This window comes from Sus scrofa, chromosome 11 (genome assembly GCF_000003025.6).
Source record: "Sus scrofa isolate TJ Tabasco breed Duroc chromosome 11, Sscrofa11.1, whole genome shotgun sequence".
NCBI classification, from domain to species: Eukaryota; Metazoa; Chordata; class Mammalia; order Artiodactyla; family Suidae; genus Sus; species Sus scrofa.
In genome coordinates this window covers 67,894,262-67,908,220 of record NC_010453.5, presented here as the reverse complement: position 1 = coordinate 67,908,220, position 13,959 = coordinate 67,894,262, and the positions used below count along the sequence as shown (strand labels likewise).

Genomic DNA, 13,959 nt, shown 5'->3' with positions numbered 1-13,959 from the left:
GTACTAAACACAACTTAGACTCATCCTGTACAGTTGTTTACCTTAAGCATCTTTGCCTTGATGTCCTTTTCTCCTCCCTGTCGGATTTACACACCCCTGCTTTCGCTCTCATACCAGCCCGTGCTTCTGTGTTCTTCTTTCTTACTCCCTTCTGAGGTACTTCTCAGACTCAAATAATCTATTTCCTCATTTCCCTTGTTATCAGACTCTAGCTCTATAAGAATAGCAACTATATTTTATTAAACTGTGTGTCTCCAGCTGCTAGTTCAGGTGGTAGAAAGTGGGTGCCCAGTAAGGGGATGGATGGATGGGTTGAGTGATATTTGTGCTGTAAAATGTTGGGGAAGAGAAGCTACTGGAAACGACTCTCAAAGTCCAGCAGACGTTTTTCTCTCTCTTACTTGACCAGTCTCAGGACCTGGACTGAGTAGAAGGAAGCCCTGGAGGGGATGCGCCCGCAGACACTGCTGAGTGGAGCCCCTCAGGGCTTCTGTCCTAACGTCCTACTGTGATTAGGATTTGAAAGACATTTTCATGCAAATGGAAGTATTCTCCAGTACTTTGTTTATTTGTTTATTTATTTTTGCTTTTTTTAGGGCTACACCTCTGGCTTGTGGACGTTCCCAGGCTAGGGGTCCAATCAGAGCTACAGCTGCCAGCCACAGCCTTGGCAGTGCGGGATCCGAGGTACGTCTGTGACCTACACCAGAGCTCAGGGCAACGACGGGATGGAACCCACATCCTCAGGGATACTAGTCGGATTTGTTTCTGTTGCGCCGTGATGGGAACTCCTTTGGTACTTGAATTAGGAGACATTCCGCATCTTTTACAGTCTCGTCACAGTTCTCTATTGCTGAGTAACAGATCACCGCAAAGTCTAGTAACCTAGGACAGTAGTGTGTTGTTTCACCAGTTCTGAAATCTAGTCGAGGCTCAGCTGGGTCCTTCCGCTTTGCTTAGTTTCTGGAGGGGCTGCCGTGTCCAGGATAACTTCTCACTCACCTTGCGGTACCTCAGTCAGGATGTCTGGTGGGGCGTCTTTCTGTACATGGCTTCTCACGGGGTAGCTTGGTGACACCCCAGATGCTCGCCTCCCGGTGTCCTCAGGTAGTAGATCTTTTTACATGGAGGCTGTCTTCTGGGAAGGAAGAAGCAGCAGACGCTGCTCCTCCTTTAGAAGCTAGGTTTGGAACGGGTGCCATGTTACTTTCGCCTTCATTTGAATGGTCAGAGCCAACCTGGATGCCAGGGGACGGGAAATAGACTCCACTTTTTGGCGTTAGGAACAGCATGCATTTCTAGGGAAGGAGAGCAACCGTCTTATCTAAAAGAGATTGTTTAAAACATCAAACATTATGTACAGCAAGAAATAGACATAAACATAGCATTTAAGCCATATACGTCTAAAGAAGCATGTCTAAGTGACTGGTTTTAAAGAAACGCCTTGTTTATATGAATGTATTCTGATATTGGTGAGTGGTCATAACCGCGTGGATGACTGGTTTAATTATACCCACTGCTCTCTTAGATATTAAAGGCAAGTCTCTCTTTCATGATTAAAGTTGTTTTCTTTTTTTTTCTTTTTTAATTTTTTAAAATTTTTATTTATTTATTTATTTTGTCTTTTTGCCTTTTAGGGCTACACCTACGGCATATGGAGGTTCCCAGGCTAGGGGTCTAATTGGAGCTGTAGCCGCCGGCCTACACCATAGCCACAGCAACTTGAGATCCAAGCCACATCTGTGACCTACACCACAGCTCACAGCAACGCTGGATCCTGAAGCCACTGAGCAAGGCCAGGGATTGAACCTGCATCCTCATCGATGCTAGTTGGTTTCTCTAACCACTGAGCCACAACAGGAACTCCTGTTTTCTTTTTAAAGTGAGAGCATAATGGCATTTTGATCCACAATAATGAAAAAAGATTTATTTCCTCTTATTTTCCTCACCTTAAAGGGATGTTTGGAAAAGCATCACATTATTGAAGTTTCTTGAGCTGGTGATTCCACTGGGAACATTTTATCATAAATTTTCTTTCTTCCTAATGTTGTGATATTGTGATGGGAAATGGGCTGGAAATGACCCTAATAGTCCTATTTCTTGCCATTCCATGTGCATGTTTCGCCGTCCATTGCCTGACCCACTCGGCCACCTCGTCCCCACGTGCATTTTTAAAGTACATTAATTAGTTTCAGAAAATCCTGATAGACCCAAATAAATCAAGATGAGGACACAGTAAGTAGGGAATATAGACTGTGTCCTTTGAAGGATACGCAATTTCTTAGTTCCCCTTTGCTGGTACTTACCTGACTCTTAACAGTGCTGACCATCTCTTAGAAGCACTGTGTGACTTTGAAACTTCCTGAATAGCTTATGCCTCCAGTGCTTACTGTCGCTCATCTCTATGGCATTTCATGGAGCCAGGTGTGCAGTTAAGGGTCACCATTTGTGACATTCATGAAGAAACCAAGACCCAGGGTCTCGAAGCCCTCCTGGAGGAGGCTCAATGAATTAGTAATTCACCGGTAAAGGACTTTGGTAGAGAACAGAGTTCCTTCCCTTCCTTTACTTTTTTTATTTTTATTTTTGGGGGTGGCTGTGCCTGCAGCACACAGATGCTCCTGGGCCCAGGGATCCAGCCGTGCCACAGCAGTGACAGCGGGGGCTCCTTAACCTGCTAAGCCACCAGGGCAGTCCCACTTCCCTTCCTTAGAATAGCAGAGCCTATTTTAGAAAATAGGTGGACACAGTTTAAGCAAAGAGCAAATAGTGGAGCAGACATAACGGGGGAAAAATATGTACAGGGAATAAAAGGAAGTTATTCAAAAATGGATGCCTTGGAGTTCTTCAGCTGCGCTGGAGGGGGAGGGGCCGCAGCGCTGACCCAGAGTTTCCGCCCCGCAGGAAGAAGAGAAATACCTGGAACAGATGCTGGGCGACCCTGGCTTAGTAATTAGCCTGAGGAACCAGTGGGATAGATTTTGTCCCCAAAATGTTTCCTTGTGTGCTGTTTTTGTAACATGACCTGTTAACTATCCTGTCAAGTGTCCAAGGATTACATACAGTCCATGGGAGAAAAAGTCTAGAAAATTCCTTTCTGAAGCCCAGGGCCCGGTTTCTTCATCGTGCCTTGACAGTTCCTTCCAGACAGCGTTAATTAGGGTAGATGTGCTGCTGCCTAAAGTCATGAGACATTTTATTATTTAAAATAATCATTTAATGGGAGTTCCCATTGTGGCTTAGTGGGTTATGAACCCAATTAGTATCCATGAGGATATGGGTTCAATCCCTGGCCTCGCTCAGTGGGTCCAGGATCCAGTGCCGCCGCAAGCTGTGGTGTAGGTCACAGATGCAGTTCAGATCTGGTGTTGCTGTGGTTCTGGTGTAGGCTGGCAGCTGTAGCTCCAATTCAGCTCTTAGCCTGGGAAACTCTATATGCTGTGGGTGAGGCCTTAAAAAAAAAAAAAGCAAATACAAGGCAACATAGTGGGGCCAGATCAGACACTGGGGTGGGGGTGTTAGGGATGCTGGAAAGGGCCTCTTCCCTTTTCAAGTTTAGGGAGTCACTGGGGTCCACCTGTATGGCCTGAGGAGGAAGGGAGCTCACAGGCTGGGAGAGGCTGGGCCCTGCTGCTCTGGGCGGCCACGCCTCCCCGTCGTCACCTCGCCTGCCCTGACCTGGCGCTTTCCTTTGCAGACAGCCATCCTGAGACGACAGGGCCGCTACCTGCGCTCCACCGTCCCCGCCAAGGCACAGGAGGAAGCTCAGAGCCTGTTCGTTACAGAGGTAATGGGTTTCTTCTGCCTCGACTTACGGGTTCCCCACGTCCTTGTTCTCCAACCCTTTCCACTCCCCGCCTCTCCCTTTTCACATTTCAGTGTTTTCAAGAAAGCATCAGAGAAGTCATGACATTTTATGATGAAGTTAAAATAAGAGAATAATATGAGGTTTTCAGAGTCTGAAGCTTGGACAGAAATGTCAACAGGGGTCAATTCTGATGCCAAAGCATGAATTCTGTAGAACCTTACCCCGGGGGCTTAGAATAAGGAGTAACCTGTGAATGAACCTGGCAGGTGTGGGTGGCCTTTTTGATGGAGACTCAACAAATTATGTATTCATTTACTTCATGTCTATGTTTATATGTATAACTTATTATCAGTACCAGTTCAGTATTCATGAAGTGCCATGTAATCATGAGCAGGGCCTAATCAATGTCAATATCCCCAATCAATATATGATTATTACTACTTTTGTTTGAACTCACAGATAACAATTGTTTTGCTAAGGAGGGAAAAGAAATTGCATTGAAATTGCCTGCTTGCTTTTTTTTCCCTTGGGGTGTTTCTTGTTCCAAGTGCCTTTAGATAGGATGAATTAATTTTGTGTTTTGATTTTGTTTTTTGAAGAGCTCCTTCATTTAAAAAATAGTGGACTTTTATCCCCATTCTTTTAGTGGATCTTTAAAAGCTGAATATGCCTGTCGACAAATTTACCCACTCTAAGGATGCTGTGTTGTTCTAAGTGAAAGCCAATATGACAACATGTAGTTCTGGTTGAGAGGTTTGAAAAATTGAATATATAGTTAAAATTTTTGATACGAGTTCTTTTATCATCCTGAAAAGGTAACTCCTTGTCTTACCTCCTTGTTGCCACTCTTTTTGTCATATTATTACCAGACAAATACAGCCAGACAGGTGTACCCAGTCTCAGATGTTTAGTTTCAGGCAGAACACAGGGAACTGCCCTGTAGCCTGCTTTTCTAAAGCAAGTTGCAGAACAGCCACACCCACTGGCTCCCCTCTGCCTTGACCATTTCACGTTACAGCTCAGGCTTGAGTGGTCCCAGACGGTGTGTTCTTTTTTGTTTTTTTTTCCCAAAGCCATCTCATGTTTATTTATTTAAGGTATTCTTAGTCTTGCCACCCATTTCTCAGATCAACTTGTTAGTTTCTTTTTTTAATTATTTTTTTTATTCCTCAAATGAAGTTGTCACATCTGTAGTTATATAATGATCATAACAATCCAGTTTCACAGGATTTCCATCCACAGCCCCCACCCACCCCCTCAACAGTGTGTTCTTCAAAGCTGAAAATATCCACTGTCTGGCCTTTTGCAGAGCAAGGTTGTGGATCCTGGTTTTAAGGAATGGAGCAAACTTACTAATTACTAACTCAGTTTTCCCTCTGGCTTAAAAAATATGATTTTTGAAGGACGGCTCTTCACCAAGTTCTTTCATCACTGCAGGTTGGGCCAGTAGCGACCTCACGCTACACGCGGAAGCCAGCATGACTGCCCCGGGGCTGTCCCCGAGAGCGGTGTGCAGTGGCACTTCCTCCTGGTCCTCTCCCGTCCGGAGAACGACCTGATGGCTTTCACAAAAAAACAGCTTCAAAAACCTTTCAGTGTAACGTCAACATATTGTCGAATCTCACAAGTCTGAAAAGTCAGTCGTGAAATCAGCCAATCCGATCCCTGTCTCTTTGGAGATGCAGTTCTCTGGGTCCTGATTTCTGCTTGGACCCCTTGTGTCCCGGGCTTTCCACAGCCCAGAGGCAGAGGCATGGGGGCTGCTTGCCTTATCCTGTGCTCCTGCCTCGGAATTCAGCCTGTGTCTGCCGTGGGAGCAGTCGGCAGTGGCTTATTACATGAATGACTCTTCGGCTCTTTAACCTGATTAACTGTGCTTTTGGCAGTTTCTCGTAATTTAAAATATGTAAACATTGTAATTATCTTTCTTATCCATTTTACCCAAGATATTAAAAATTGAGGCGCTCAGGTATTCTGTTCATAAACGTACAAGTGTGTGCTTATTTTTTAATTGGGCAGGTACATTTTATGCTTCAGAATAGGTTTAATGTACTGCAAGAGACGTTGGTGGTACGACTTTAGTTGCAGAGCTGGATGAAAACCAGCACAAAGAGAACAGCCTGTCCCCAAGCCCATGTCGTACATGGTCCAACCTGACTTAGCTGTGCAGGTGGACCGGGGATGGGATAGGAAAACCTATACCTCCAGATAATTCTGAAGACATGCTGGTTTTGACTGTGGTTGTCTGATGTTCTAAATGTGAAAATGCTTTGGAATTAAACCAAAAAAAAAAAAAAGAAAAAAAAAGAAAGCCTTTTAAGAATAAAATGGTATTTAAGAATATTTGTCACTACATAGCAAAGAAGTGGAAAACAAACAAAAAAAAAAACTTTCAAAAACATTTTAGTTTTTGAAGGTTGTTGAAAAGTCGTTCAGTTCCCACATGTAACTCTGTTCCTAACCCTTCTCTGCTCTAAAGTCCACCTCAGGGTGGCAATGTGACAACCTTCTACCACCTTCCCCTCACAGCCTTGCCAGTGGAGTGCTCAGCGGAAGAGAAGCACCAGCTGTAGTTGTTTTCAAGACCTTGGGGTGGAGGGGCGTTTGCAACAGAAAGCCTCCGGGCATGAAGTATAAAATAGATGAGAAGGTTCACAATCTAAACAGTGAAGTGAAGTAAAAGCAGAATAAGAGATTTTGTTCATAACGTTATAGCCGGAGTCAGTCAACTAGGTCAGATGCTGTACGTTTACTGCCTGTGTTTACACTTCATTCATTCATTTTTGGCCACACTGAAGTGTATATATGTGTAGTCGAGAGCTGACCATATGAAAAACCATATTAGCTGATGGTAGGTAAGTCACATGATTCACCTATAGATTCTGACTCATTCATATATGAAGATCTGGTAGCTGCAGCCCTTATAATCTTAAGACTATGAGATCCTCCTGGATCCCCCCGGACGAGGAATGAAAGACTCGGTGCTGCTTGGTCGAGTCTATTAGGTGGCCAGGGCATTCAGTGCATTCTCTGTAGGTTGGTGTCACCATCCTACCCAGAATCCTGGGCAGTGGACCCTCCATGCTTTGTGCGTTGGTACCCACGCGTGCACGCACACAGCTACACACAAAGAGGCCGTGGTGCCATTGTGAACTGGACTCTAAATCCTTCTGCCTAATTCCATCGTGCTGTCCCTTATAAATAGAACGAGGAGCTGAGAGCAAATTATGTAATGTTGACTCACAGAGCAGGTTGTTAATATTAAAACTACAGTGAAAGTGTCTTTAGGTTCACACTTGCCATTTACTTTCACATCTGGTAGAGGCCCCAGGACTTCTTAGGAACCACATGGTTTTTAGTCGGAAACAGCACATTGCTAGCTGCATGCAGCCCGAGGCGGCGAGGTTTGTCCCCTAGTAACCTCTGCTCTTGGATCATGAATGATTGTGGCTTAAAGTGACCCCTCTCGCAAGAGTAGTGTTTCAGTGGTCCTTAAGCTTCCTAGGAACCTCTGCGTGCTGGGGTTTCAGGCATGGGAGGGTTGAAGGGAAAGAATTTTTTTGATGTGCGTGGGTGCGCGTTCATAAACTTTCCCAAATGTTCTCCGAGAGTCGTCACGTCTTTTTTCTTTCTCTCTCATGCTTTATGTATATATTTTTACACTCTTTCTCCTCCAAACAGTGCATCAAAACCTATAACTCTGACTGGCATCTTGTGAACTATAAATATGAAGATTACTCAGGAGAGTTTCGACAGCTTCCAAAGTAAGTAGTTGATCAGACCACACCGGGTAAGCTCTCCACACAGGGCAAGTTCTTTGTACCTGTACTGCCTTGGGAGGCGTGTGACTTCCCATGCAATTAGAGTGATTAGAGAGATGTTTCTAGAGGGTTTGTGTGTATATGGGGTAGCGGTTGTTTGCAGGGGATTTGGTAATAGGACTCAAGCCTAGTACTCTGCGACTGGTAGTTGGTATAAACACATGGTGGGTTTCACTATGTTCACTGATTCTGCTCAGGGTGCCACCGAGAAAACACTAACAGGTGAGTTTTTTTTCTTTCCAGTGAGAAATAGAAAACAAAGAAAATGTAAGCGTATTTAAATATGCTGGCATGTGATTTATATTAAAAAGAATATTTTGAAGAGAGATGAAAATCGCTTTATGTTGAATGAGTTTTTATGTTTTAAAAAAAAGTGCATCAATGGAGCCCCCATCGTGGCTCAGTGGTTAACGAACCTGACTGGTATCCATGAGGATGCAGGTTCGATCCCCGGCCTTGTTCAGTGGATTAAGGATCTGGCGTTGCTGTGAGCTGTGGTTTAGGTCACAGAAACGGCTCGGATTCTATGTTACTGGGGCTGTGGTGTAGGCTGGCAGCTGCAGGTCCAATTCGACCCTTAGCCTGGGAACCTCCGTATGCTGTGAGTGTGGCCCTAAAAAAAACAAAAGAAAAAGAAAAGTGCATCAAAGAACAAGCATTTCCCCAAATTTCTTTACCTCCTTTAAAGTATTAACTCAAAGAATAGACCCAAAGCAAGTGTGTTTAGACTGATTAGTGGTGGCGAAAGGGAACCAGGTTTAAATAGGTCTTGTCTTGAGAGGATATCTGTCATAAAACAGTACATCCTGAAATGATACAGTTGGCAAATTTTAGTTTATTATGAAAAATGAAAGCAAATAATGATGGATTGTGTTTCAAAAGTAACCATTGCCAATGAAAATTTACTTGAGACTCTATTAATATATTTTTCTTTGTGTTTGTTGCATCTACGCGTTTGAACTGTTTGTGCTATTCTCAGTGGACCTAGCTATTTGTTCTTTCTGTTTGTGTGGTTCAGCCACTCCTTAAGAGTGTTCAGCCAACTTCCCAATTGCCTCTTTTTAAACCTCAGCTGAGAGCACTCCCTTCCAGCATTGTCTTCTCCAGATGGGTATGCGCCTTAGTTCTATATTTACCGGCGCTCATCTGGGGACTTCATGCTTCCCATTAGATTGGAACAACTTCTCTTCACTGTTAGGCTTGTTCATGTTCTTCTCACGACTGAAGGAGAACAGACTGGAGGTGTAGTGTTTTTACCATACGATATGCTTGGACTGCTGGTAGATTTTAGCTCTTGGCATCAACAAGAGTTTCAGCTGTGTGATGAGAAGGAGAGGGAGGCTGTAACAGTGATTCAGAAGTGTAGTCCACCTGCTTCATCTACTTCCTCTGCCCTCTGTAAGCCTCGGTTTCCCCATCTGTTAAATGGTCTTAGCAACAGTCCCTGTTGCCTAAAGGACTGACGGCGGTAACACACGTGAGGTTCACAGCACAGTGCCTGGCACGGAACTGTTGAGTAATACTGGCTGCCGGTGTTTCTGTCCTGTTTTGTTAGTAAGGCTTAACATCGTTCAGAATGTGGTTTCCATTCACTTTAAGTGCAGTGACCTCATTTTCTATTTTCTGTCATAAACTTCATATGAAAAGTTATTCTAGGAGCGCCAGGAGGGGGGCGCCAGGATTGGCAGCATCTTGGAGGTGCTGGGATGCCAGTTCAATCCTGGCCCAGCACAGTGGTTTAAGGATCCAGTGTGGCCTCAGCTGCACCTTAGGTCTTGAGTGCAGCTCGGATCTGATCCCTGGCCCGGAAGCTCCATGGGCTATGGGGCAGCCAAAAATGAAAAAAAAAAAAAAAAAAAAAGTTATTCTACCAAGACTTTATTAATACATTTACCTATTTTTAATATAACCTAACTCCCAACAAGCTCTGCTGTCTTTTCTATGTAGCTTTCGGGAGCTTTCTAACCTTCGATCGCTCGCTTTGAAAAGCAGCATCATGGATTGTTTTTATTCTTTTCCCCGGTGGGCCAGTTCTAGATTTGTTAAATGTTGGTTCCTCTGACCAGGGAAGAAATGCACCCTCTTTTCATGGATTAGGTTGTTATAAAACAAGTTTCTTTCTTCATTTTAGCAAAGTGGCCAAGTTGGACAAACTGCCAGTTCATGTCTATGAAGTTGACGAGGAGGTCGACAAAGATGAGGTAGGATACTCGGTTATGGATTTAAAATTCATTTAGTTTGCACCCTTAGAGATTAATTGGAAAGTTACCCAAATTTAGCCAAAACAGGGATTGGAATGTTTCTTGAAACAAGGGAGGAATTAACGTGTTGTTTGATTGATTGAAATAAGGTCCCTTGACTGCTTAACGTCGCCTGTTCCTTGGGTCCTGTTTATTTGTTCTGGGATCGTTTTCAAAGGCCTGGACAAGATTTGGTTACATGGTTAAAAGATCAAGATTACTTAGACCCTAAGTGTAGTTTTTTTGTTTGTTTTTTTTTCCCCCCAACAGGATATCTGAAACAAACTGTCAGCCTGATAATCTATTTTTTTTTTTTTTTTTTTTTTTTTTTTTTTTTTTTTAGCTTTTGCTTTTCAGGGCCTCAGCTTCAGCATATGGAAGTTCCCAGGTTCAAATCAGAGGGGTAGCCGTCAGCCTACGCCATAGCTACGGACCGTGGCACCCAAGCCGCATCTGCCACCTGCACCACAGCTTGAGGCAGTGCCCGATCCCTAACCCACAGAGCAAGGCCAGGGATCGAACCTGCATCCTCACACATGCTAATTGGGTTCCTTACTGCTGAGCCACACGGGAACTCCCCAGTAGATTTTTAAATGGCTATTTCTTCAGTGATGACTTTGAGTGACGTAAGTAGTGCCCAGAAGCTCTGATCTTAACACGCCCTCTCTGCCTACTGTTGGAGAGATTATGGCCCCAGAAGTGTGAAAAGAGCACCAGGCATTCAGGTGACTGTCTGCTGAGCAAGGAGAGCCTAAGAGAGCTGCCGCCACTTCTTTCTTATTCTTCCCCACCCACTAGCCAGTTCCTCATGGTGAACGTTAACTGGGTCCGTGGTGGCAAATCATTTTAGAAACCACCGTGAAACTATTCCGGAAAGAGTAAACGGTCATTCCAAATGGAAAACAGAATGCTAAACACTTGGTGCTGATTAGTAGTAAGAGGAGAACTAATTGAAATCTTGCACCAAAAGGCACACACCAAACTGAACGATTCTAGACAGGTGAGTTATTTCTGTTATTGTCAGGATAACGACAACAGTAAAACCACCAAGATGAAAATTGAGGTGGCCTCAAACAAGGCATTAGATGGACCTTCCTGCAGTTGTCTCCTCGATTACCAACGAAAGGACCATCATTCAGCTAGTCCTTAGGTGGGAGCTGGGACCTGACACTGGGTGGCCCTCTCTTCCAAAGGTTCCTGCGAAGTGTGTACCCGCGCACCGCCTTAGCAGCCGACTCACAAGGGAGCAGCTCAGAGAGGGAGGGAGGGGCCTTGGGCCGGGTGTGGAGGTAGATCTGCCACCTTGCGTAGTTGTGTGTGTGTGTTTCACCTGCTTCTTTGTTGTTATATTACAAACATTCGCCCAACACATTTTTAACAGCCCCTGGCAGCCCTGTCCCCCAAACCCAGATCTCAGAGTTGGGGTCAGGACTTGAAGCAACATGTTGCGTTAGTTTTTAGCAGTTTCCCTTCACTTTTCTCTCTTCTCATTCCTCCTCTCCGTGTGGTGGTCTTTCTTGCCTCTTTCCATCTCTTCTGTTGCCCCAGCATTTTCTCTCTCCTTTCTCTATTGCCTCATATTTCCTCCCTTTCTTAGTCACCTTTCCCTGAACTAAGCATCTGGGAAGTTTTCCAGGAATTCGCTTTTGTCCTCCAACCATAAGGGAGTGTAATGTGAAAACATTTTTCATGCAACCAGGCGAGACCTTGCAACTTGAGTGGTCAAGTATGGTATGTACTTTCTGTGGCTCATTAAACACTTCAAAAAAAGTTGGACTGGAACTAGCTCTGCTTTTTAATGGACTGGAGTTTGCAGAAATGTTGGCTTGTCCCCCTCTAAGTGGACTGAGTGGGTGTTAAGTTCTGGATGGTTCCTCCGGCAAAGGGGCAACGGGCGGCATGGCGTGAATGGAATGGTTTTCCCATCAGTCCCCAGGGAGATGGATCACGGTGTCTGCCTTCTCTCCTAGGACGCTGCCTCCCTCGGCTCTCAGAAGGGTGGGATCACCAAGCACGGGTGGCTGTACAAAGGCAACGTGAACAGCGCCATCAGCGTGACCATGAGGGTAAGGAGGCCGTCACCCTGCTTTCCCCGGACGAAGCCCTTTGCCGTCGGTCTTGGGAACAATGCTCAGGATGAATGGGCGTGCTGTTCTCCCTCACAGAAGTGACATTGTCTGCTTCGTAAGATGCCTCCCTGGGGATCGGTGACCGACCCCCATTGGCACAGCCCTACTTCTGCCCCTTCCCCTTGTCACCCCCAACCACCAGAGCGACGAGACCATTGTTAGGCTGGGGTGAAGGTGCAGTCACTGATACAGCCTTTGTTCTCCGTCCTGACTGCAAAAAGGGTACTTGGTACCCCACAGAACATCGCTCAGGGGCTCCGCCTCAGCCCTTTTCCTGCAGCAAAGTCAGGACAAGCAAAAATCAAGGACCAAAGGGAAGGTGGTTAAATTGGAAGGGGGTTGCCAAGAGAAAAGTAAAACCAGTATGAAACGCTGTTCAGGAGAGAAGAGGGACCAGAGAAAGGACAGGACTGAAAATAAAGAGAAAAGAAACGGTGGAAGGGAGGTGGGATGGACAGGGAGGTATAAATTAAATCAGGGGAGGTGCTGCCTGCCACAGTCCCGAGGCTGGCAAATCATCCGGTGTCACGAGGCGGAGAAGAGTTCCTGTTCTGTGTGAGTAGGAGCCTGGGGAGTTGAGAATGTTTCCATCCCTCTGAGCTGCATCCCGAACTGGAACTCAGCGCACTGCTTCTGGGTGGTTATGTAAAAATCTCCAATTCTGTGGGTCAGGAGAATGACCCGTGAATATTAAGTGAACCAAGTCCTCAGAATCCAAATGCAGTGAAATGATTAGATATGATGCAGAGTTTTCACTCACCCCGTTACCTGGGGCGCTGGCCAAAATTAGATTTGTTTTGGAGAGAGCTGAAATGGTTTTTTCATAGGGGTATAGTTGTGAGTTATTGATAGAGATTTTGGCTCTTTTCATTTTGAAACAGTAACCGCGTGTGTATTTTTCTCTCAGTCTTTTAAACGGCGATTTTTCCACCTGATTCAACTTGGCGACGGGTCCTACAATTTGAATTTTTATAAAGATGAAAAGATCTCCAAAGAACCGAAAGGATCAATATTTCTGGATTCCTGTATGGGTGTGGTTCAGGTAAATACGAATCGAATCAAGGTTTATCACTGCGTTTTCTGATTTGTAAAAGTACTGTCTATGAGTTAACGTTTTTAAGCAAACCTTCCCCCAAATGGCAGTATTTGTGGTGGAAATACAGTAGCTGACTTTAAAATGAGCAAAGGCCTATTTTTCATCATTTTAGAAGATAGCAGGCATAACCTAGAGGCAGAAGTAAGTTGTGGTATATGAGGCCTTGTGTTTAAAACCCAGCTCAGCTACTTTTTAACTCTGTGACCTTGGACCGCCTCTTATCTCAAGTTTCTTCGTGTGCAAAATTCAGATAATGACAGTGTTTCCTAAATAATCAGAGTGCATGCCTTAACTTGGAAATATTCAGAACAGTTCTTAGCATCTCAATGATGATTTATCATCACAGCTCCAATGGCAGAGTAGTATATTGCTCACGAGATTGGGTTTCAGATTCAGACTGAGTTCAAATCCTGCCTCACCACTTACCAGCTCTGTAACCCTGGAGATATTATTCAACGTCTCGGTGCCTCAGTTTCCTCGTTCGTTAGGTAGGGATGATGTTAGCACCGAATATCGCTCAGGAGAGGATTAATTAATACGTGTAAAGAGCTCAGAGCCGTGCTGACACACGGTAAACATTCAGCCAGTATTCGGTATTTTCGTTATCACAGTGTTGTTACAGTTGTGGCGTTATTCTTTTTTTTTTTTGGCTTTTTGCTATTTCTTGGGCCGCTCCCGCGGAATATGGAGGTTCCCAGGCTAGGGGTCTCATCGGAGCTGTAGCCGCCAGCCTACGCCAGAGCCACAGCAACGCGGGATCCGAGCCGCGTCTGCAACCCACACCACAGCTCACGGCAACGCCAGATCCTTAACCCACTGAGCAAGGGCAGGGACCGAACCCGCAACCTCATGGTTCCTAGTCGGA

General features: G+C 45.0%; 1 protein-coding gene across 30 annotated transcripts in view; it reads left to right on the top strand.

Moving 5' to 3' along the window:
• Positions 1 to 13,959, top strand: part of DOCK9 (dedicator of cytokinesis 9) — a 288,344-nt gene that overhangs the window by 144,132 nt on the left and 130,253 nt on the right. For all 30 annotated transcript variants that reach the window (XR_002336733.1, XM_021065834.1, XM_021065826.1 and 27 more), the window contains exons 3-7: positions 3,698 to 3,787; positions 7,490 to 7,572; positions 9,761 to 9,830; positions 11,840 to 11,935; positions 12,906 to 13,040. Coding sequence is in view for 29 of the 30 variants with exons in the window: in XM_021065834.1 (XP_020921493.1) it covers positions 3,698 to 3,787; positions 7,490 to 7,572; positions 9,761 to 9,830; positions 11,840 to 11,935; positions 12,906 to 13,040 (474 nt within the window). In the remaining variant the exon portion in view is untranslated. The remainder of the gene's footprint in view (positions 1 to 3,697; positions 3,788 to 7,489; positions 7,573 to 9,760; positions 9,831 to 11,839; positions 11,936 to 12,905; positions 13,041 to 13,959) is intronic.